This window comes from Gobio gobio, assembly GCF_949357685.1.
Source record: "Gobio gobio genome assembly, chromosome: 1".
In the NCBI taxonomy this organism is placed as follows: domain Eukaryota; kingdom Metazoa; phylum Chordata; class Actinopteri; order Cypriniformes; family Gobionidae; genus Gobio; species Gobio gobio.
In genome coordinates, this window is record NC_137097.1 from 4,824,056 (window position 1) to 4,849,200 (window position 25,145).

At 37.8% G+C, this 25,145-nt stretch overlaps 1 protein-coding gene across 1 annotated transcript; it reads right to left on the bottom strand.

Moving 5' to 3' along the window:
* Nucleotides 1-1,237: 1,237 nt before the first annotated feature.
* LOC307124332 (NLR family CARD domain-containing protein 3-like) lies at nt 1,238-23,905 on the bottom strand. Its single transcript, XM_079813427.1, has 10 exons — nt 23,690-23,905; nt 23,193-23,275; nt 16,509-16,586; nt 16,299-16,433; nt 15,308-15,355; nt 10,796-12,578; nt 10,269-10,442; nt 9,116-9,289; nt 3,933-3,979; nt 1,238-3,535 (listed from the first exon to the last, which is right to left on the bottom strand). The coding sequence occupies exons 3-10, from the start codon at nt 16,564-16,566 to the stop codon at nt 3,015-3,017; spliced, it is 2,940 nt and encodes a 979-aa protein (XP_079669553.1). The 5' UTR covers nt 16,567-16,586; nt 23,193-23,275; nt 23,690-23,905; the 3' UTR covers nt 1,238-3,014.
* Nucleotides 23,906-25,145: the final 1,240 nt, after the last annotated feature.

Consider the following 25,145-nt stretch of genomic DNA (forward strand, 5'->3'; position numbering starts at 1 on the left):
AGTTAGTGTGCAAGCAGCAAAAGCCCACATTATACGACACACACCACACACCACAATAAACCTGTGTTGTTCACTCAGCTGCACATTATAGCACAGAATAAAAAATAAAAAAACGATATATTGACCCATGTTCTGTTTTCTATCATGCGTCATGCACGCTTGTGATGACGTAATAACACACCAGTGTTCGATAGAATCCAGTTGAGTGTGAAACCAGACCAACACTGCAGGGGTTGCCGGGAACAATCGCGCTCGGGCTCAGAGTCCAGACCGCAGCAAACGAGACAAGTGTGAAAGCACCCTTTGACACTCCTGGTTTAAGTGACATGAGGTGGTTATATCCACTATTAAATCTTATTTTGGTGCTGAACAAAAAGGTAACAAACAACTGTTGTTGTACCACATCACTGGTGATTTATTTACAACAAAAGTATACAAGTGTACATATTTGAAATTAATGGTTTTATTTTTCAAGACAGAGGGAGGGGTTGAAAGGATAAATGAAAAGGAAAAACAAAGGATTGAACCAATAAAGCAGATACTTTAACCATCCTATATTTTACAGACATCAAACCAAAGGATGAGGACTGCAGCATTGCTTGGCCTGCCGTGGTACATGCGAGAGACTCCTTCTAAATGTATCAAGATATGCAAGGTAAACTGAAACCTTTAAGGCAAAACAAGGGAAAATTGAACATTAGATCTCTTAATTTGCAGGGGTCTGGGGACTTTAAATTGTTTGTGAAATTGGTTTTAAACGATTAGTTCACCCAAAAAGGAAAATTCTGTCATTAATTACTTACCCTCATGTCGTTCGACACCCGTAAGACCTCCGTTCATCTTCGGAACTCAAATGAAGATATTTTAGAAAGGCCTCCATTGGCACAATGCACTTTGCACTCTCAAGACCCATAAAAGGTACTAAAGATGTTGTTACAAAGTCCATCTCACTACAGTGGGTCTACAATAACCTTATGAAGCGACAAGAATAGTTCTTGTGCACAAAAAAAACCTAAATAACGACTTGTATAGTGATGACTAGGGGTGCTCCAATCATGATTTTTGGGGCTGATCACCGATCCCCGATTACTGGAAGCTGTATCACCCGTTACCGATACCGATCACCGATTACAGGGTCTATTTGAATCCTTCTATTTATCATGTAGCATTATTTATTAAACTATATTTAACAACAATGAACATTAAGTATTACAATTAAGAGAAGACAACGTATCATGAATTGACAACTGTATTTATTTGCAAGCAACATGTCCAGCATATTAACTTAGCTGCCTGTGCTTGGTTATTGGGAACAGCTTAGGGCTTGACAAATACAACTTTCCTGTAGAATATAAAATTAAAAAAATATAAAAGACAGAACATCTGCAAACAAAAAAAACAGAAAAACTGTAACAACAAAAAAGGTTATAGCAAAACTATTGTTGTTTTGAGTCAGTCAGCCATTAGTTTTTCTAGACAGAGGTAGGTTTGTGCTGCTTTTATTGTTCTGCCAATAAACAAGTGGCTGGCTGCTTTGTGGGATAACTGGCTCTGACAGGTAGAGATTAAATTGCAATGATGCTGATGACCCTGCCACCACATTCCCGATCTCCATCCAACAACTCAGCATACATAGCATGCAAGGAGTCAGTTTGTGGTACTTTCTCTGGGGGTCCGGACCCGCTTGCAGCCAAACTTGCCTCACCATCCTGCTGCTCTAGTCCAGTGGCCAGGACATCAGAAAGTAGCCCACGTATCTGGGGCTTGACTGCGTCAGAGAAATATCTGTCTTTGTACCTTTTATTAACAAGAAAACAAAACATTAATTAATTTATTTGAATGTCAAAAATCAGAACAAGTAATACTTTAATAATTGTGTTACATTCGCTCCATGTTAGAAAAGAAATGTGTAACAGATAAATTATAAGAAAAATGGAAAATCTATATTAAGAAATGTTCTATTATTTAATTTCGAAGGTTATGATTGGCTCGTTATGATTAGTCAGCCTAGCATACTCCCAAAATTATGCTTTTTTTATATTTTGTAGTCTTATTAACTCTTATTGATTCTTATGTTAAAAGCAAATGTAACATAATTTGAAGGAAATACCAGCCTACACAAAAGAATAACACAATTACACTATTAATTTCACAAGGGCTCAGGAACCACCAGGAAACTGACAAACACACAGTAACAAAACCCAACAATCTGACTAACACAAGACACACATAAATGAGTATAAATAGACATAAAATGAGCGGCAGATGGAGCTGATAATCAGCTGAGTGGTAGTCAGCGGCCACACCCATACACACAGACACATACACCCATGCACACACATTCATGAACCGTGACAGTCTCATGTTTGTTTTCTTTATTTGGCAAAAAGCACAACATTTTGTTTTTATTGTGACTGTACACAAATAAAAGTTAAGACTTAACAGTTTATAAAGATGTATAACACTTGCCTGAATGATACAAATTATTTTAGTGTTGAGTCTGGCAATGATAAGATAAAAAACCGAGTTGATTGCGACGGCCGACTCGAGGGGGTTAACTTCATCCTCATGTAGAAGTCCAGAACAGCAGCAAGAAGACGAATCACGTCGACAGTTACTTGTCATATGGCTTCACCTTTATCAAAGATACATCATGTCTTCTTCCTCTGTGTCTGGTATGTGGGGACAAATTGTCGAATGAAGGAATGGTTCCTAACAAACTGAAAAGGCATCTGACAAAATATCACCCATTACTGGTAAGCAAGTGTAATAGGGTGATCCCCTTGGGTGGGTTTTCTGTGTAGGTGGATGAAGCTGGGCAGAATGTCTTTGGAATGTCATACAAAAGCATCAGTTCTTGCCTTGGTCACATAACGGTTTACTGATGATATGAGATGTAAATGATCGCATTTTGGAGGATGATCAGATATTTCTAATTTTATCTCACTGTTACTGGTTTATCATGCAGCTCAAAGCATTATGGGTAGAATCTCCCTACAGTCTATTCTGATTCATCAACACAGTTTCACTGATCCATGATAAACCCTAAACCCAGGATAGAGCGGTTGAGTGAATGTGGTCTGGACTGTGTGGATGAGGCTCATTGTGTCAGAGACCCTGTAGAAGGACAGAGTTCCTGCACTGGGATCCACATACACTCCTACTCTACAACAGCTATGGGGCTTTACAGGGAGTTCAGTCACTGTGTTATTGTGTCTGAAGGAGTAACTGGAAGAAGAGCAGTCTAAACTCCAGGACTGATCATTACGTCCAAACAAACACTCGTAACCGTTTCCCTTCCTGCCGATGCTCTTATATGACACTGATATATCCACACTACTCCCACGCCACTCAATCTCCCAGTAACAGCGTCCACACACACTCTCTCTACACAACACCTGAGGCCAATGTTCAAATCTGTCTGGATGATCAGGATAGAACTGCTCTATGCCAGTGTAAGTAATCTCTCTGTTCCTCTCAGACAGACGGAGGAGTTTGTTCACTGTGTTAAGATCCAGAGTGTTCTGATGGAAATCTGATGGAGAAAACACATCAGGGTTTATTACAGAAACTTTCTTAAGACAGAAACGTCTTATGATCTGACGAGTTCATTTAGGATTTTTCACAAATTCATATTACAGCAGCAAATCTTAACTTGATTTATGATTCTTATCCTGTCTATAAATCTCATCATAGTGAGAAAATCTTGAGTTTAGTGTTCAACTCGCAGGTCTGTTTCCAAGCAACAAACGATAATTAAGAAATGTCATTTTGTAACAGCTTTTGTCCTAAATGAGGTTCTGACTGAAATCGCCATGGTTACCAAACAGATCACACAGGATTCTGGAAGTGTTTGTGTGTGTTGCTGCGTCCAAATTTGCCTACTTATACTACTATCTAAAAGTATTTTTGTGAAAAGTGTGTAGACTTACATTTGTGTAGTCCTGCTGTAATCCTGATCTCTCCTCCATGATCCACACTACAAAACACACACAGTGACCCAATCAATCAAACTGTATATTATCTCCCCTTACACTAACCCTACCCCTAAACCTACTATCACACACACAAACACGTGCACACACACACACACACACACACACACACACACACGAACCATACCCTAAACCTACCCATCACACAAAACTTTCTGTATCTTTACATTTTCACAAAAGAAAAAATTATATTTGATTTATAAAAAAAGGTCCCCACAAGGATTTGGGATATTGCCAGTGAGTGATATTGCCAGAGAGTGACAAAGAGCAGCAGAGAGTGACGAAGAGGGCGGGAGAATGCCGAGTGAAGGCTCACATGGCAGATGCATGTGCACAGAATTAGAGTGCAGAGAAAGCAGAACATGCAATTGCTTCAGTGAGTTAACGATGTAGATTCAGTGCAAGTACTTTCTGCATGAAGATGACGTTTGCAGAAAAGTTGAAAGACTGCAGTGAGTAACGCACATAAACGTATCAGCAATCTGTCATCTCAGGGACACAGATGGTATGACAACATCTCTCTTAAACTCCAAACAAAGAATTTTCTGTCTTTCCATGTTTTCACTGTTATACGCTAGGGGGCACTATTACACATCTTCTAAAAGAGTACAGAATCTCCAGATCTAAACATGAAAAGAAGAGGCAGAAACAAGCAATATCATATGTAATCATATGCATATGTAAAATAATGTGATCATCACAGTAAACAGTGGCGGAACAAGACTTTTATACATGGGGTGGCCGGGGGTGGCCATGGCTACTTTAGGGGGTCCATAGACCGTGAAAGAGTATCATGTGTAATACTTATTGTTTTCATTGTTTTGACTGATGTAACATTGTAGTCTAATAAATAAGCAACCAAAATTATAGATACCAGTGAAATTTGACAATTCTCGATTCCAACTGATATTCCACACCAAAAACTACAAGCCTAATGATACAAATTTAAAACATTATTGAATACAAGTGAATATTTAGCAATAAAGTAAGAACAGTGCTAAAAATTAAGTTGCAGGTCTAACAGTAATTCTCGATTTTCGGGGATTGAGGAGTTCTCGATTTTCGATATCATAATTCCTTTCTGCCGGGCTCAATTTACAGGAGAAGAAGGTACATGAAGAGTCTTGGAGGTGTCCCCAGCTGCTGTGAGAGCACTGCTCCAACTTCTGTGGTAAATGCATCTACCTCCACTGTGAAATGCTTGTTGGGATCCGGATGGATTAGGAACAGTGATGTGCAGAAGGCTTGCTTTAATTGTTCAAAGGTTCTAGAGGCTTCAGGGGACCAGGACAGTGAATTGGGCGTTTTCAATGGAGAAAGAAGGTTAGTGGACTGGTGATGCTACTGAAGTTGAGAATGAAACAGCAATATAAATTTGTAAACCCCAGGAACCATTGGAGATCTTTTACTGTGGTGGTGAATCTTTTTCTTACAGGTATTTGGAGGGACACACATGGAAAACAGTAGACTGGAGAAGGAATCCTTAAGACCAAAACATTTTTAGAAATCTTGTACAACTGAAAAGTATGAACATAAAAAGTATGAGCATGTACAGCACTCAATACTTAGTTGGGGCTCCTTTTGCCTGAATTACTGCAGCAATGCGGCGTGGCATGGAGTCGATCAGTCTGTGGCACTGCTCAGGTGTTATGAGAGCCCAGGTTGCTCTAATAGTGGCCTTCAGCTCTTCTGCATTGTTGGGTCTGGCATATCGCATCTTCCTCTTCGCAATACCCCATATATTTTCTATGGGGTTAAGGTCAGGTGAGTTTGCTGGCCAATTAAGAACAGGGATACCATGGTCCTTAAACCAGGTATTGGTTGCTTTGGCACTGTGTGCAGGTGCCAAGTCCTGTTGGAAAATGAAATCTGCATCTCCATAAAGTTGGTCAGTAGCAGGTAGCATGAAGTGCTCTAAAACTTCCTGGTATACGGCTGCGTCGTCAATCTGACCACAAGGGAATTAAACAGTTTTTTTTTTTTACACAAGTTTAGAACAACCAAATCAAGCCCAGCTTTTTTGTGCATGTTTAGATAGATTATTTAGGGAAAGTTGCATAGTCTCATGCCCCTGAGATTTTTTTAAATGAAGGAAAAGTCCAGTGGGGTCAGCTGGAACCCAAGGACCGATCAAGTTAAGATTAACTGTTAAAATGTATTTTATAAAAATCACATTTGAACCCTTTTATGCATACATTTAAAATATTCTATCTGACCTCCCAGAGTGAGTTTTTTTCCCCACCCTACTGTTTCCATGGTGACACGTCATGCTTGTCACGTGACTCACCACAGCCAAAATAGCGCTGTATGACAGATGTATCGCTTTTATTACGTTTTTCCTTTTTTATTCAAAATATTATCTAAACTTGCTGACCATGTCATCAACTATCTGATATTCCGATTCTCAAATATGTGTAAGTGAGTGTGTTTTGCAGTTTTAACCTTCTTGATTACTTGAAATCTTGATTTTGATCTATAACTTGAGATGGGAGCCGCCATGTTTGTTTGCACCGCAGTTCAGAGAGTCCTGTCAGTTGGATTTACAGCACGCAAATTCATCAGTTTCTCCCGAAATACTTGCAAGTAAGTGGCCGGTGAACTGGGAGAAGAATAGTAAACTTTATAGCTACTTACACTATGTGTATCTGATATGAATAACACGTTGGTAAATTATATTTGAATAGATTGTTATTGGTGCTTCCATAGACACATGTGTATTTTACAAACTGTAGTTGTATTGTTTTTACAAGTAGTTATGTGTATTTAAATGTTTGAAACCTAGCATAAACATATGGTTGAAAACACTGCATGATATATGTCAACCGCTGAGCCCGTCCACCTCTGGCTCAGTGCCAGCCAAAGCATGAAAACACAGTTCATTTACTAAATCACATACAGTGAGGAAAATAAGTATTTGAACACCCTGCTATTTTGCAAGTTCTCCCACTTAGAAATCATGGAGGGGTCTGAAATTGTCATTGTAGGTGCATGTCCACTGTGAGAGACATAATCTAAAAAAAAAATCCAGAAATCACAATGTATGATTTTTTAACTATTTATTTGTATGATACAGCTGCAAATAAGTATTTTTTAAGTATTTTATTGTCTATATGTTACACATAATAGTAACTGAATGTTTCTTTATTTGAAGTTTATATACAAGATGTTTATGCTTATGTGCAGTTCATGTAAATTACCTTTATAAGCAGTTCTGGGTTTGAAAGTATGTACCATTTCTCACCACTGGGTGGTGTTGGTGGTGGTATATGATTTCATAGTTTAATTCTTTTATAACATTTAACCTGATAATGTCTCCAAAGATTATGTAAACTGTTCATGTAAATAATGTCTTTGGATACAACTTGATACATGTGAGTTCTCTTTCTATTGTAGTTCCGCACACACACACACACACACACACACACACACACACACACACACACACACACACACACACACACACACACACACACACACACACACACAAACCCAATACATATACCTGGAAATATGATGCACTTATGTTGAATATTTTAACCCTATAAAGTCCAAGTACAACTGTGTTGTGTACAAGATGAAAGTTACCATTATGTTAAAGCAGCACTAGGTAACTTTTCAACCTTCATAATATATTTTCAAAACTCTTGTGATGATACATCGACTTACAATAGGTTGAATGACACGTCTGCCATAGCCTGACGGGGTCTGTATCGTTTTTAATCGTACTTTTAAACTTCGGGTTTCGGGTAGTAACCCGAGAACAAAAAGAACTACAAAATTAGACTGCTTTACTGCATATACGTCACTTCCACCACCATCCCCACTTCCTTAAATTCGGACGTGCGTGAAAAAATCGCTCGCAAATCATTTGTTTGCCGAATGTTATAGTCATGGCCGAAGCAGCACAGAAAAATAAGAAAGCAAAGGTTTTGTCTGAGGAAAGCAAAAAGAGAAAACGAGAAAGTGATCGGATTAAAGGCAGGACGAGGATCAACATTGGGCCAGCGTTTGCTCGTTGACGTGAGCTGGAGGAGGAGGGGCTACATTCTTGCAAGTAAATACGTAATAAATACAAAATCATATTTTAGGATACCTAACATGTCTGTGATATTGGTTTATTTGTCTTTCCTCAAGCTTTAATGCAAATCGATTTTTCGAATTTGCAGATTCATCTATGGTAGCTTGATATTATAATATTGACGATATATGGTTATTACCTACCACTCAAACATTGAATTGAAGTATCATATAGATTCTGTAAAACGGGAACCAATAGACTAGGCTACTATAATGACGCTGGCTTGTAAACGTGAGCATCGCGATCATTTGGCGTTTGAAAAAAATAAAACCCATGAAATTGTATTCATATGACATGCTGAAACATATGCCACTGTACCTGGGATGAAGACATTTCACACGCGACGCAAGCAGAACACCTGCATGTGAACTCCTGCAGAGTTCAGGGCTATCATAGTTGTCATGTCAACAAATGCACGTGCGATGCATCCCCTGATGTAGAGTGACCGTTTACGACAGTAGTAGAGGACAATACTGTTTCACAACTGTAGGGGGAGCCCGAGAGCAAAAGTTACCTAGTGCGGCTTTAAGAACAAATATTCATACTTTACATGAAGCTGATCAGATCCAGTGTGAAAAGAGTGCACTTTCCATGAAGAATAAAAGGTAATTTTGTTGGTAAATCATGGAAATAGTTTATATTTATTATCTTATTGTTTGTTATATTTATTTGTTTGGTCAGTGTCTTTGTGTTTTTTCTTTTCTTTTTTTGCTGTTGTAAGCTTTAAGGTGAAGGCTGAAATCAGTGAAATCATTTGATGCAATGATATGGAACTGTAATGTAGTCAAGACATGACTGGAACTACTTTAGCTGTGGGATTTTCTATTGAACTAATAAAATAATTTCTAGAGTAAGTACTTGATAAATAAATTACACACCTTAGAAAACTCATCAACCAATCAGAATAGAGCATGCAATAGCATATCTAGGGTTAAATCCTTAATTCTCAATAAGAACTTTAGCAAAAAAAAAAAAAAAATTCTAACTGTTTTGTAAGAAGTGCAGATGTTTTTTTTTCATCAAAAGAATATGCTTCACATACTCGAGTTTGTCCAGTGTGCAATTGGGATCCTCCACTTTTTCAGAGAGCAGCTTGACTCCTGTATCTCCTGGGTGATTGTAGCTCAGATCTAGCTCTCTCATGTGTGAGGGGTTTGAACTCAGAGCTGAAGACACATAACCACAGCCTTCCTCTGTCCCCATACAGCCAGACAATCTACAGACACACAACAACAGTCCACATGACTTGAACACTTATTCCTATTTCAGCCATTCATTAGGTATTGTTCATTTATAACTGTGTAAATAGTAAACTAAATTGTAATTTCCATTGAATAATAATTTTTTTTCATTGTTTTGAATTGAAAACGGCCTGCTCTCTGCCCAGTTCTCCGTATGTAACACTTATAATGGTGAGTGAGTGCAACCTGGATGCATCAGTGAATGGTGATATATTTTGCTAAATAAAATAATCTCGCCAGAAGAATTGCATGATAACTTTAATGTATTGATTTGTCTGAATCATTTCAGTAAGCTTTTATGACGGTTTACGAATGCAATGTAAGGTGAAATTTACTGTTGATTTACTGTGAATCGAGCTGACCTAAAACACTAAAAACAGGACCATGACCTGCTTTGTGTAAACATCACAATCTTCAAAATTCATACTAAGCCATATCCCATTGTCTCAAACATGTACTGCTAGAATTCATAAAAAAAATTGCCAGCCAACTGGTGAGTAACATTGTTTAATATCATTACCATTTGGCACATGGTGTTAATTTTTAACCCTGGTTGAGATATTAATGGTGTCAGGAACACAGCCACTAGATGGCGCTACTAGCTTGTTCAGTGCTATTGGAAGCAAACCATGCATTGAAATAGATGTATTTGAAAAACCAACATTTTACAGTTTTAATACTTGTGTAAGACATTGCAATTTAAATCTTCATACAGTCCATTCCCATCTCTCCACCCCTAACAATATTTTTCTCAGACTTATGGAGTTCACGTAGGTCATACTTCTCAACTCTGAAAATACAGACATCCCTATAAATATGCAAAGAAAATCACGTTCTTGAAAATTTTGTTTTGTCTCTTGTTCTGGCATTCCATTGAGAGCAGATGCCACATTCTGTGACAAAACCATTTATTGTGATAGTATTTCTTTAATTATTAAAAAAACAAACATTTACCTCAGTATCTCCAGCTGACAGTTTGGACTCTTCAGTCCATCAGAAAGAAGCTTCACTCCAGCATCCTGCAGGTCATTGTTACTCAGGTCCATCTCTCTCAGGAAGGAGTTTGAGGATTGTAGAGCTGAAGACACACTCTCACAACACTCAGCAGTGATATCACAGCACTGCAGCCTGTGTAGAGAACAAAACAACAGTAATGCAATAGTAATGTTTATTAGGTAGGGTTTATAATCTGAAGTACACATAATTTGGAAAAATAACATTGACTAAAGTGATGTAAGCAAAGCTAAATAAATGGTCTCTTTATTAAATAACCATTTTTTTCAGTGTCTTTAATTTATTATATAATTAAGAATGTTAAAATGGGTAATACTCAGGTTCCTGCCTGATGGTGGATATACATTGGCATTTAATATCATCACACACATTGATACGCATTGATACAGTCTTGGCCAGCAAATCACCTGTGTAAGATTAAGGCCCAATTAAAAAAGATTATAAATGATTGTAAAAAAGACTCTTACAGTGCTCTTCTGGTGTTTTTGATCACTGGCAGCAGTCTCATCACTGCTTCATCAGACCTTCTGTATTTCTGCAGTTCAAATGTTTCTTGAGTCTCTTCTGACATGAGGAGCACAAACACCAGACCTGACCACTGAGCAGAGGAGAGCTTCTGTGCTGAAAGATTTCCTGAGCTCAGATTCTTCTGGATTTCCTCCACAAAGTCATCTTTCATTTCATTCAGACAGTGGAAGAGATTGATGGTTCTTTCCACTGATTTCTCCTTTTCAATTTTCTTTTTGATATAGTCAGCAGTGTTTTTCAGGTTCTCTGTTTTGAGTTCCAGTCCTGGCAGTAGTTCCTTCAGGTCACTCTGATTGGACTCCAGAGAGAGACCCAGAAGAAACCGGAGGAAAAGGTCCAGGTGTCCATTCTGACTTTGTAAAGCCTTGTTGACTGCAGCCTTATGGAGCTGAAACAGTGACTTTTTGGAGAGATTCCATGCCAGTTTTTCTGTCCAGGATTCAAGAAATTGGTTTGTTTTCTTATCTTTGCTTATCAAAAACACATATAGAGCAGCAAGGAATTCCTGTACACTGAGATGTATGAAGCTGAAAACGTTTCTTGCCTTTTCCTCCTGAAACATTCGAGTGCATAACCCAGAGAACACTGACCCTTCACTGACATCTAGTCCACATTCCTCAAGATCTTCTTTGTAGAAAATCAGGTTTCCTTTCTCCAGTTGCTTAAAGGCCAGTTTCCCAAGCTTCAGAATAATCTCATAAAAAGACCTGGCATTGGGTTTAAGTTCAGGACTATCACTGTATTTTTCTTCCATCTGTTGCTGCTGAGAAATTAAGAAGCTTGTGTACATCCCTGTGAGAGATGTGGGAGTTTTGTCTTTGCTTTTTTTGTAGTTTTGTTGAGCAAGTAGAGGCTGAAGGACAGTGAGCACAATCCAGCAGAAGACAGGGATGTGGCACATGATGTACAGGCTCCTGGATTTCTTGATGTGACTGATGATGTTTTCAGAAACCTCAGGACTGCTGTTATTTTTGAAATATTGCTCTCTCTGCTCATTGTTAAATCCTCGCACTTCAGTCACCTGATCAATGTAGTTTCGGTCTATCTGTCCGGCTGCTGCTGGTCTGGATGTGATCCAGATGAGAGCAGAGGGAACCAGATGTCCCTTGATCAGGCTTGTAACAATCTTACCCACTGTTGTTTTTTTGTGGACATCTGTAAATCTGCCACCCTCTTTAAAGTTCAAAGGAAAGCGACATTCATCCAGCCCATCAAAAATGAACATGACTTTACCATCCCCTTTAGGAACAGAAGGCAGTTCTTTAGGATCACTAAAGAAGTATTCGTGAAGCAGTCCCATGAGACTCGAGTTCTCTGTAATCAGGTTTAGTTGACGGAAGGGCAGAGGAAAAATTAAGGCTATATCCTGATTTTCTTTTCCTTCAATCCAGTCAAGGATAAATTTATTAACAGAGACCGTTTTTCCTACCCCTGCGATCCCCATCGTCAGCACCTTTTTATGGACTTTAAAAATATTATTGCACTGAATTGGTGAGTCCTTGGCATCACATTGCTTATGATTCAATTCGATCTGTCTCACCTCGTGTTCATTTACTCTTCCTCCAGTCTCATTCTCCACCACATATAAATCAGTGTAGATATCGTTCAGCTTTTCCCGATGACCTGTCTGTGAATTACCAACCAATATCCGCTCGTAGTCCTGTTTTAAAATGTCCTTCAGTCTGCAGCTGGTCTTGGTGTAATCATGAAGAGCAGCTTGGCCTTTAAAAAAGAGGGGCAAAGACACCAAAGACTAAGTAATCGTGTTTTTAAGGCATGATGTTTTTTTGTTTTTTTTCCAAGTAAAAACATTTAAATATGTAATTTTGGTGATCAAAGATGAGATTTAAGGGATACAATTATTGACTACAGGGGAACTTTAATGAAACCTATAAAACCTGGTCTGCAGTTCACATAAAAAAAATAACTACAGCACATGTTTGATGATAACTGATTTCTGCTATATTCAATTTAATCACACTCTTTCTGTGTGTTTACATGCACATCTTACATTGATTATTCTGAAGTTGAAAACATATATGGTGATGGAAACACCTTGACTAATACTAATTTAAATTCCGTTTGTTTTAAGTCAGGGGTCTTTAACATTTTTCAGGGTAAGGGCCCCTTAGGTGATAGAGACATGGAGCAGGGATCCCCTATACATAATGTGTCAAACAGAGCTACATATTAAGCACACAGCCTTTGATGTTAATAGAAACTAAGCCTATTACATTTACATTTAGTCATTTAGAAGATGCTTTTATCCAAAGCGACTTACAAATGAGAGCAATAGAAGCAACTACAACCCCAAATCAGAAAAAGTTGGGACAGTATGGAAAACGCAAATAAATAAAAAAAAGAAGTGATTGCTAAATTTACTTTGACTTGTATTTCATTGCAGACAATATGAACACAAAATATTTCATGTTTTTTCTAGTCAACTTCATGTCATTTGTAAATATGCATCCTTTCCTGTCATTCAGACCTGCAACACATTTCAAAAAAAGTTGGGACAGTAAAGCATTTACCACTTTGTAATTTTGCCATTCCTTTTCACAACACTTAAAAGACGTTTAGGGACTGAAGACACCAAGTGATGAAGTGTTTCAGGTGTAATTTTGTCCCATTCTTCCTGCAAACAAGTCTTAAGGTGGGCAACAGTACGGGGTCTTCGTTGTCGCATTTTGCGCTTCAAAATGCGCCACACATTCTCTATTGGAGACAGGTCGGGACTGCAGGCAGGCCAGTCAAGTACCCGTACCCTCTTCCTCCGCAGCCAGGACTTTGTAATGTGTGCAGAATGTGGTTTTGCATTGTCTTGTTGAAATATGCATGGACAACCCTGGAAAAGATGTCTTCTTGAAGGCAGCATATTATGCTCCAAAATCTCTATGTACTTTTCAGCATTAATGGTGCCTTCACAGAAGTGCAAGTTACCTTTGCCAAGGGCACTGACACAACCCCATACCATGACAGACCCTGGCTTTTGGACTTGTTGCTGGTAACAGTCTGGATGATAATTTTCTTCTTTCGTCCGGAGCACACGGCGTCCATTCCTCCCAAAAAATACCTCAAATACTGATTCATCTGACCACAGTACACGTTTCCACTGTGTGATGGTCCATCCCAGATGCCTCCGAGCCCAGAGAAGTCGACTGCGCTTCTGGACACTGTTAACATAGGGCTTCCTTTTGGCACAGTACAGTTTTAACTGGCATTTGTGGATGTAACTACGTATTATGGTACTTGACAAAGGTTTGCCAAAGTAGTCCTGACCCCATGTGGTGATATCGCTTATAGATGAATGACGATTCTTGATGCAGTGCCGCCTGAGGGATCGGAGATCACGGTTGTTCAGCTTAGGCTTGCGCCCTTGTCCTTTACGCACTGAAATTCCTCCAGATTCCTTGAATCTTTTAATTATGTTATGCACTGTTGAATGTGAAATATCCAAATCTCTTCCTATCTTTCTTTGAGGAACATTGTTTTTAAACATTTCAAGAATTTTCTCGCGTATTTGTTGGCAAACTGGCGATCCTCTGCCCATCTTTGCTCCCAAAGGATTAGACCTTTCTTGGATGCTGCTTTTGTACCAAATCATAATTACAATCACCTGTTGACATCACCTGTTTCAAATCACATAATTATTTAACCATTTTACCTCATTACTAGCCCTAAATTGCTCCTGTCCCAACTTTTTTTGAAATGTGTTGCAGGTCTGAATGACAGGAAAGGATGCATATTTACAAATGACATGAAGCTGACCAGACAAAACATGAAATATTTTGTGTTCATATTGTCTGCAATGAAATACAAGTCAAAGTAAATTTAGAAATCACTTCTTATTTTTTATTTTTTTGCGTTTTCCATAATGTCCCAACTTTTTCTGATTTGGGGTTGTAGAACAGTCAAGTGCAACAGTATGCAAGTGCAGTAACAAGTCTCAGATAATCTAGCACAGAACACACAGGACAGAAGTTTTTTTTTTTTTTTTTTTTTTTTTTAATAAATTAGACAGACAGAAAATGAATAGAATGATAAGTGCTATTCTTATATTATGATCATGAATAAGTTTTATTAAGAATTTGTGGCACATGCATCACTGCCTGTATATTACTTTTCACTGTTAAAATGTAGATTTATTCATCATAATAAATGTTGCGATAAAGATTAATTTATTAGTTGTTTGGCGTAAACAGTAAATTATTTTAATGGATTTGCAGTCATACTTTTTTATTTTATTAATCGGGTGGATAAATATTTAACTGAACCTTAGTTACAAGTTTATTAAAACGAGTGCGGGTTCTCAAGTAAAGTGCAGATGTATATATATTGATATTATTATTTTCAGACAGTGAAAATAAACAGCCCAACACTAACAGATGCCTAACAGAACAAAACCTGGCACTCATGTCTATTGGTGTTGGTCGACACTGTTAAGACTGTACCTTGCTCTTCTGTGAGTTTCTCCGCTATCTCTGGGATCGTTTGTGGCTCTGTGAGAAGAGAGAATTTTTTTTTGAAAAATATACAGATACACTCAAGAAAATACTGAAGCTAAAGCATGTCTGCCTATGAACAACTTGACCATAAATCGAGCTGAGAGATTTAGCAGCCTCATACAACCCTCCCTTTAATTCTCTTCCTGAGTGTAATATAAGTCACCATTCACTTCATTATGTTCATTCACAATAGAGAATATGTATGAGTGAAGAAATGTCACACAGCCTCTTTTGTAACTGCAGTGAAAAACAACTCGTTATATGTTTCTTTTCCTCTTATTTCTAGTCAGCTTGTTCCTGTTTAATATTTACGCACAACCTCTGAAGGGCAACATCTGGGATGGGGGTGTCACTTTTTTCTATGGGAAGTATAACATGTGTAAACTGCTCAATAAAGATTGAATATTTGGGATTCTGTTCGTGTGGCGATTCTTCCCAATCAGAAGCAGACCAGAGAAATCTAATTCTTACATGAACTTTAAAAGGAAAACACAATCACTGAGATTTATTTCACTTATCAAGCTATTAACTGCCTGCTAATAAGCAGTGTGTGTGTCAGTAAGCACAGCAGTGGTGGATAAAGTACTCGAAAGACACACTTGAGTAACAGTAGAGATGATTTTCTTGCCAGAAAATGACTTAAAGTCACTGTTTAGAATATTACTTGAGTAGCTAATAGTTTTAAAGTATGTGAGTATAGTATAAGTATATTTATTGTACTTAAGTATGAAAATAATTTTTTTCATATTAAACGTATTTGATTTAAGTTTTGAAAGTAAAAATACTTTTGAGTACTTTTACATTAGTGCATTAGCTTTAAAACTAAAGCAAAAGTAAAAGTTGACAGAAATATAAAAACAAGTAACAAGTAAATTACAGTCAAAAATTTGAGTCTTTGTTACATTACACCACTGAAGCACAGCTATAGTGACAGTACCGTTTCCTGCAGTGTTGTAGTTGAAGATCACTGATGTGATGGTGTTTCCACAGAGTACAGGAGCATTTACAGTTGCTCCCGTCTGAGCATTCAGATCAACACAGACTCCAGTGTGAGCGCTGCTGCTCATCTTGACTGGAACGAAGACAGAGATTAATCTCATTTCCTAAATGACAACTTTAACATTACTGATATTATTTTCTTCATTACCGTTCTTGTCTTCTTCCACCTCATCTAGTGTGTCACGATGCTGATCAGCAGATGCCATCGTCCTTCACTGACGCACCGCTGTTGGACATGAGAAAAAGGTTTAGCTTCGCTGTTACCAGGCACTATTTGAAAATAAACAAGTAAATAAAATAGTCGTAAGCGGCAAATATTAAAATATATGACAAGTTATTAAATGTCTCTGTATGGATGATATTATTTTGTGTTCAAAATAATATCAGTCCAACATCACTAACCAGATCAATCACTGTTTTTGGTAGAAATTATATATCTACATGGCAAATATTTTACTAGTAGGTGTAGTAGAGTAATAGAAAACCAACAGACCCAGCAGTCCTGACATGCATGCTGCTGATTTTGTGTAATTGAATCATTAATTGAAAAGGGCGTGTTCAAAATAATAGCAGTGGTTTCAAACAAGTGGCCCTTATTTAAGGACAAATGCAGCAAATGTTGTCCTGTGCATTTCTCTCTGAAAATCCTGAGTAAAATGGGTCGTTCCAGACATTGTTCAGAAGAACAGCCTACTTTGATTAAAATGTTGAGAGGGGAAAGCATATAAAGAAGTGCAGAAAATGATAGGCTGCTCAGCTTAAATGATATAAAATGCTTTAAAATGGCAACCAAAACCAGAAAGACGTGGAAGAAAACGGAAAACTACCATTCGAATGAACTGAAGAATAGCCAAAATGGCAAAGATCAGCTCCAGGGAGATCAAAGAAAGTCATCCCGGTTATAATATAACCCTCGTTCCCTCAGGAGGGAACAGAGACGTAACGTCAGTGTCTGTCTGCCAAGTGATGTGAGAGTTTGGCGTTTCCTATGTGCACTCTCCGGCAGCAGTTTCTCGCACCAGGCATCCCGCCTGTTTGATGTCTGGTCTCTTTGTTACCCTCTCCTGATCTGCGTCCGCCTAGACGGCCAGTTACCGGCAGACAGCCTAATTTGTCCATTATCTGCTGTTCAAATAAAGACTGTAACCTGCATTTGCTTTTGGGTCCTCTCTCCATTGTGACAGTAGGCATGTGCCGGTATCAAATTTTTGTGTTGTCATACTATAACAGATTTAATAACTTTCTTATAACAAGAATAACCAAACATTTAAATACATTAAAGCAATACACACAAATATATAAAGTAAACAAATATTTAAAACAGATTATAGAGCCAAAGAATTATAAAGAACAATAGGTAACACTTTACAATAAGGTCTCGCTAGTTAATGCATTAACATCAACAAATAGCTACATTTTTACAGTTATTATTCTTTGATAATGTTAGTTTAAAAAAAAGCAACTGTTAGTGTTAGCTCAGGTCCATTAAATAATACAGTTACAACTTTTGATATTAATAATGTGTTATTAAATGCTGAAATTTACATTTAACTAAGATTAATACACGTTTTAGAAGTATTTTTCATTGTCAGTTTGTTAATGAATGAACTAATGTTAAATAATAGAGCCTTATTGTAAAGTCTGTGACAGAATAACAATCGGAAAATATTCAAACAATATCTAGGGCATGTAATTTAGTCCAGATTCAAATATTAATTGTTTAAGTTTGAAAATGAATAGCCTTAAGTCTTTAAGTATTAAGTATTTGGTTATGTGATGAGTTTTGTTTACAAGGATTACTGAGGAAACGGCTGCATTTCTGCTGTTCCGTCAGTGCCCTCTGCTGTCAGAGAGTGAATGTGCGCTTCATTCAGGGCATGTCCTTCACTCTTTCCGCCATTTGTGCTCGGCTCGTTGGGTTTTGTTTACATCAGTTAGGGTGGCCATACGTCCAGATTTTGGCCGTACAGTCCGGATTTTAAGGCCCCTGTCCGCCGTCCGGCACAGCCTCAAGCCGGACACTCATTTGTCCTCCTTTTTGGAGTTGCGCTGAATCTGCCTATAAAACCCTGCTGTAGAATCTTTATTGGGACGCAGCAGCACAGCGTTTAATGCCGTATGACCTCTTGTCAAACAAATAATTGGCTGAAAGCAGTGTCAAATAAATATCTGATATATCATTGGTTAAAAACGTAAACAAACCTCCACATTGTGCTGGCTACGTCACATCACACCTTAATGTCAGACGCTCAGACCTAATTTATCCGGAATGGACAAAAGAGCACAAATTTATATCAAAAAGCACTCTGGGTCGCTGTGAAGTGGACGTTAGTAGTCAAGGGAAAACTGCCATTGACCGTCATGACAGCACGGAAAAACATAAAAGTAACCGACGAGCCGCAGGTAGGTAAGTCTTCCCTTAGGTCATTTTTTCGAGAAGCAACATCACCTCAGGATGACAAAATCTCTGCTGCAGAGCTTTGTAAAGTATATCATAATCATGCAGTCAAGCATCATCAGTCATACAGAAATACATAACCAAATAATCTGGCACAGTGTTAGAAAACATTACATTTCTGGACTTCTGTAAATAACAGAAATACATACATTTTTTAAATAAACAAAGAATGAATGCGATAAATAAATACACATTTCAGATTGCAAAGAGCTGCCTGAGCTGCTGCAGAGGTGAACTTCTTTAAGAACGGAAATGTGTATTTATTTATTTTTCGCATTCATTATTTGATTATTTATGTATTTCTGTTATTTACAGAAGTCCAGAAATGTTATGTTTTCAGGCACTGTGCACTTTGCAAGACAGGTTCATCTCAGTGGTCAGTTTTCAAAACAGACATCACAATATCTTAAATAAGTAAGTACAAATACTGTGAACAAACACTTTTTTGCCTCTTCTGTTACACATAGGTCTAGATCAAGATATAATGTAGATCAAATTTGTCTGGCAATGAATAGAGTAGCTATTTCAGAATCACTGTATCACGATACCATCGATATGATGGACAAAATTGTATTGTACACCATGCGAGTACACCATGCGAGTACACATGCGAGTCCTACGCAATTATTCTTGCCTCACTAAATGCAGCAAAATGTGTCCTCCTTTTTGGTGTTATGGAAATGGCCACCCTAACATCAGTGTGCGTTCGTTTTGACGTGTTGTTCGTTTTAAATGGTTGATGGGTAAAGTATTCTTAAAATGCATTCTAAAAATCTGAATAATTCGTAAGAAATAATTATTCACTGTATTTTGAAGTGCCCACGATAACAATATTGTGCATGTTCATTATTGCGATATATCGTATTACCGTTTACCGGCACATGTCTAATACCAAGGTACACTGGGAAGCATATTCCACGTGGAAACATGCGCCAAGTGCCTGCCCGCAGGGAGGACTTAAGGATACACATTTGACCCACGGAGGGGCTGCATATGGAAGAACTCTGGGGAAACCCGCCGAAGGAGGAAAGATTTTTACTCCCCAGGAGTGGCAATGGCTTGCCAAGGGAAAGACACATGCTCAAGGAGGCTTACAGTAGAAATACACATGTGGGGGTCGCCCAGCGAGGGAACCATGCACATGGGGCACCTAGCCGGACACGAGGGCTGACCCAGGGTTTTTCCTGCATTGAAAATGTTTTGGCGGCCGCCAAGACAAATTTTTGGCCCGCCAAAGCCTTATTTGATGAGTTATTGTGATTTATGAGTGTAGAATAGATGACTTTTGCACTTGTGATACGGCCGTGTTAACTGAGTGACAGAGAGAACGAGCAGAGAGCTCCTCCCCCGCGCGCGCTCTCTCTGTCGATGTCTTCTCATATTTCACATATTGGCTCATATTTCACATATTAATCAAAATCAAAAGGTCGCAAGACCGAATCCATGTTGCATACAATTTTTTCCTTGAATTCCCACTGGGTGTGAACTGCGCTCAAAAAACATTGACTCTTCTCTGACCAGCTGACATAAACCATAGTTTCAATAAACGGGAAAACATTATTTTCAGTTATGAAGTGTATTCTGTATTGACAAATCTTTTGCGATGTTCTAACAGCCGGGATTCGCACACAAAGCGTCTGCTAATGTCCGATTCGCGAACCAATGACTCCTTTGAATCAAATCATTTTAGCGACTGGTTAGAACAACTGATCCGTCCAACACTGAACGAACGAATCAGTTTATTCATTTAGCCTAGTCAGAACACATCTGAGATGAGAACACAAGTGTGCTTACCCAATTAAGCAAGAGTGGATAGTAAAAATTAGTTTAATCATCCACAGTCATTCAGCTTATTTATGTTGACAATGTGTAGTGAAATATAATCTAGTGTAGACTGGAGTGAGGTGAGACCAGAACAAAGTTGTTAGCTAGTTGATAATTGTACAAAATTGTATATGGTAGAAAATTAGGCTATTTGTAGCATTATTTTTTATTTTATATATATCATCATTAAAGTAGCATTATTTTTTTAATGCTACTTTTTAATATTGATATGATTATACCAAAACAATTATCAGTAAATATTGTAAAAAAAAAATGAGGATCAAAAGAAACAAACATCAAGGTAGAGATCATACATAATATCAGATGTCAAAATAAGATAAGCAAAAATTACAAATGGTTTCTTTGCATTTATTTTAAATTGATTGTCAGTATTGCGCTCACAGATCACGTAGGTAGAGTACTTTTTTACTTTGTGTGTGGATGACCATGTCTGTCAGACACCACCGAAGACCATTTTTGACCCAGGAAAAACCCTGTGACCGAGTGGACATGCACATTGGTGTCGACACCAACATTTGTATGCCGCTCAGTGTTTCCCCTACAATGTATTGGCGCAGCGCCACAGCAAAATCTTCACATGATCAGTAATATCACAACATTCACTTACACACTGTAAAAACACAACAGCCAACGTCATATTGAAATTGTTTTCTGAAAGTCTTGACTAAGTGCATGAAATCCTCCCTTAGCCTCTCATTATTCAGGACATGTAGGCCATAAAGTTAGGCTACGTTTCAGGCGAGAGAGAGAGAGAGAGAGAGAGAGAGAGAGAGAGAGAGAGAGATTGATGATGGCCAGAGAACTAAACAAAAATTTTGTCTGCTTATACTTTAGGGCTGTGATATTAATCTTATTTTATTTTCGATTCCAAGTATAATAAAAAGAAGATATGAGGTAAAACTATTATAAACTATGCCCGCGCATCGTCTAGTGCAACTTCCTTCCTTTCATAGCGCGCACTGTCATTTCTCCCCAAAGATGCATTTAACGTCAGATTCAGCACAATCTGAGATTGTTGTCAAATGCACTCTCCACTTTGGCTAAATTGCAGAACGTGTTTGATCAAATTAAAAGCACAATAATCTGCGCAATAGACGATGTTTTCAAGTTCAAGGCGGGTGTGTGTGTGTGTGTGTGTGTGTGTGTGTGTGTGTGTGTGTGTGTGTGTGTGTGTGTGTGTGTGTGTGTGTGCGCACACTGCGAAACGGACCGACTTGCACATATGCTTTGTGTGCGCAACTAAACCATGAAATACACAACAAAATACCCTATATCTCTAAATGACCGGCTTGGAGAGTATTCACTTAAACACAGTTTAGCTTAAATGGGCGTAAATAGTTGGGAGAAATCAATGGGAGAATGATATTATTAGATCTGCATTCGTCTTAAAGGGGCAGCATCTAATAAACCTGGTGACGATTGACCCATTAATGTGAATCAAACAACAAAAGGCAAAGAGAAACTTTACAAGAGATTACTTGCAGCTCTTGTTTGATATGTGATGCTAAATCTTATATAAATCTTTGATTAATAAAAAGCTAAAAAGAACATCATGTAATAATATTTCACAATATTAGGCTACTGTTTTTTTCTGGTATTTTTGATTAAATAAATACAGGCTTGATAAGCATGAGACTTTGCAAAAACATAAAATAGTATCCAAACTTTACACACACACACACACACACACACACACACACACACACACACACACATGTTTGTTTTTGTGAAATGTGAGGACATTCCATAGGCGTAATGGTTTTTATACCGTACAAACCGCATTTTCTATCCCCTTACACTGCCCCTGCCCCTAAACCTAGCCCTCACAGGAGACAGTGCAGTTCACTTTCTGTGAAAAAAACCTTGTTCTGTGTGATTTATAAGCATTTTGAAAAGTTAGGACATGGGGAACGTCCTCATATTTCACCCTCTTTTTGTAATACCTATGTCATACCCATGTCATTATACACATTTGTGTCCTGATATTTCACAAAAACATGCCCACACTTTTTTTGTAAGTTTTTTTTTTAAGTTTTTTTTTTTTTTTTACATATTGCCCCTTTCTTACATTTGAGCCCCTGCCCCTTAGGAACTTTCTGCACGTCCCTGCAGGTTAGTGAAGTAAAATAGGCTATGTAAGCTAAGAGAAATAGATCTTACTCCAAAAAAAACAGTTAAACTCGTAATAGCAAATAATTATATTAATTTATATGTATATTAAATGTTAAGAGTGTCACAAAAATGAATATCACAGTTTTTTTTCTTTTGTTAATACGATATTTCATTGAACTTATTCTACCATTACAATATGCAACAATCTTATGTTTGGAGCAATTTAGTGAGATTGTTAAGCTTTTTGTAATATTAGTGTACCAATACAAAGACGCACTTGATCTTCTGTTCGATCATGAGATGAGGAAGTTTAAATAAAATCATCAGAATTACTCCACAACTGCATTAAAGTCCCCAATGACACATAATAACACACAAACGCACATGAAAACAGCTAAAGAAAGATGAAACACTCACCTCAGATACCATTCGTAGATCTTTATTTTTCCTCTTCTGAACTGTCGAGTTGAACTGACATTTCTTCAGTGAAGGAAGTGAAACTGCTTTTAAGGAAGAGACACACACACACTCAAGATGTCAACACACACACACACACACACACTCAAGTCTCCTGTCACTGTTTATATTTGCAGCAATATTTATATACAGTATTTTAGCAGTATAATAACGCATTTTCAAGCCACAACAGCATTTTCCTCCCACTGGATTCACTCGATTTACTCCTGTAATCCACTGAAGGTTTAGGGCTGGACCGGGAAGTTGGAATTGCAAGTGACGCGTACATGAGCAAGAATATCACACTTTATATGTGGCACTAGTGTAAAGAATAGTCATTAAAACGAAACCCCCACCATTTAAAAATTGAGAATTGTATATATTTCTGTTCAGAGGTGGAAATCTATCTAGACTAAATATCTGAAAGTGCTTACAGTGTGTCTTGGGCTCCTGTTTACTTATTTTAATAGAGATCTGCAAGAATGTTTTCTCTAATGCAGAGACGAGCAGGTGACACACAAGAATTGAGACGCTCCCCTCGTGATTGACTTTATACTGTTATATCTTTCCTTGCCGATTTGCTTGCAAACGTGTTGCAGCAGAAACAATGCCTGCTCCTTTCTAGATGTGTAACACATGCTATTCATGCCCATGTATTGCGTCTATTGCTCAATACTTGCACAGCAGGAAGTTTCTGCCACTAAAGCCGGGCGTTTACAACCAGAAGTAGGAGGTACAGTCTGTCGCTTGTGGCCAAATAATGAAATAAATAATAATATTAGTTAAATAGCGCGATCATCAGACATTCAACAGTATAAAAATCAAGACTGCCTAAAGTTACCAGATTAAATGTTTTTTTAAATAATTTTTTTTACTCATTTTATATATTGACGTATTTATTCAACAATATATATTGGGGGGGCCATGAAATTTTTGTGAATATGATCAAAAGTGCTGGGGGGCTGGCTGGCAACCTTTCTCAAAAACAATGATTATTTTGTCTTTTACTCTTTCCTTGAATTTAATTGTCGATTTTAATTTTTAAGCACTTTGACAAACTGTTTAAAATGTGAGATATAAACATGAATAACACTGTCAGAGCATGCGATAACACTTACATAAATATGCATACAATTCTGTCTGGTACATACATGATACTGCAGCCTGGTCTCACTTTCAAAGAGACAAAATGTAAGTTTTTGTATGTTTGTGCTAAAATGTAAAATATGGATGTATTGGCACCATTTAAACGTAGCATTATTACGCTTTTACAGATAAAAAACTTTAAATTTATTTATCAATCCGTCATTAAATTTTTTTTTTTAAGTATACAAATCTTTATACGAGTAAAAATCTTTTTATATCATAAAGATACATGTATAATTTCCCTTTTACCATTTTATATAATAATGTAAGATCCCTTAACACTATCCCCAAACCCACTTGAGAGTTCACACTGGAGAGAAGCCTCACACTTGCCATCTGTGTGGGAAGAGCTTCACACTGAAAGGAAATCTCAAGACTCACATGAGAGTTCACACTGGAGAGAAGCCTCACACCTGCCCTCAGTTTGGAAAGAGTTTCAGACATAAAGCACACCTTAATAATCACATGAGGATTCACACTGGAGAGAATTGTGTTGTATGTCATCAGTGTGAAAAGAGTTTCACAAACAGAGTAAACCTTGAGTATCACATGAGAGTTCACACTGGAGAAAAGCCTTACATCTGCCCTCAGTGTGGAAAGAGTTTCACAAACAGAGTAAACCTTGAGTATCACTTCAGAAGAATTCACACTGGAGAAAAGCCTTACAAGTGTCAGTGAGAAGTGTGAGAAGAGTTTCACATATCACTCAGAGATGAAACGGCATTTGGAAACTCATTCTGGAAAGAAAATGAAGCTAGCGCTATGGCG

Excerpts from the sequence above, each read along its gene's own strand:
- LOC307124332 (XM_079813427.1), bottom strand. The coding sequence starts at position 16,566 with ATGGCATCTGCTGATCAGCATCGTGACACACTAGATGAGGTGGAAGAA. Across the intron at positions 12,579-15,307 it reads GAAACTCACAGAAGAGCAAG|GCCAAGCTGCTCTTCATGAT; the intron begins GTACAGTCTTAA and ends TCTTTTTTAAAG. Across the intron at positions 3,536-3,932 it reads TACAGCAGGACTACACAAAT|ATTTCCATCAGAACACTCTG; the intron begins GTAAGTCTACAC and ends TTTCTCCATCAG.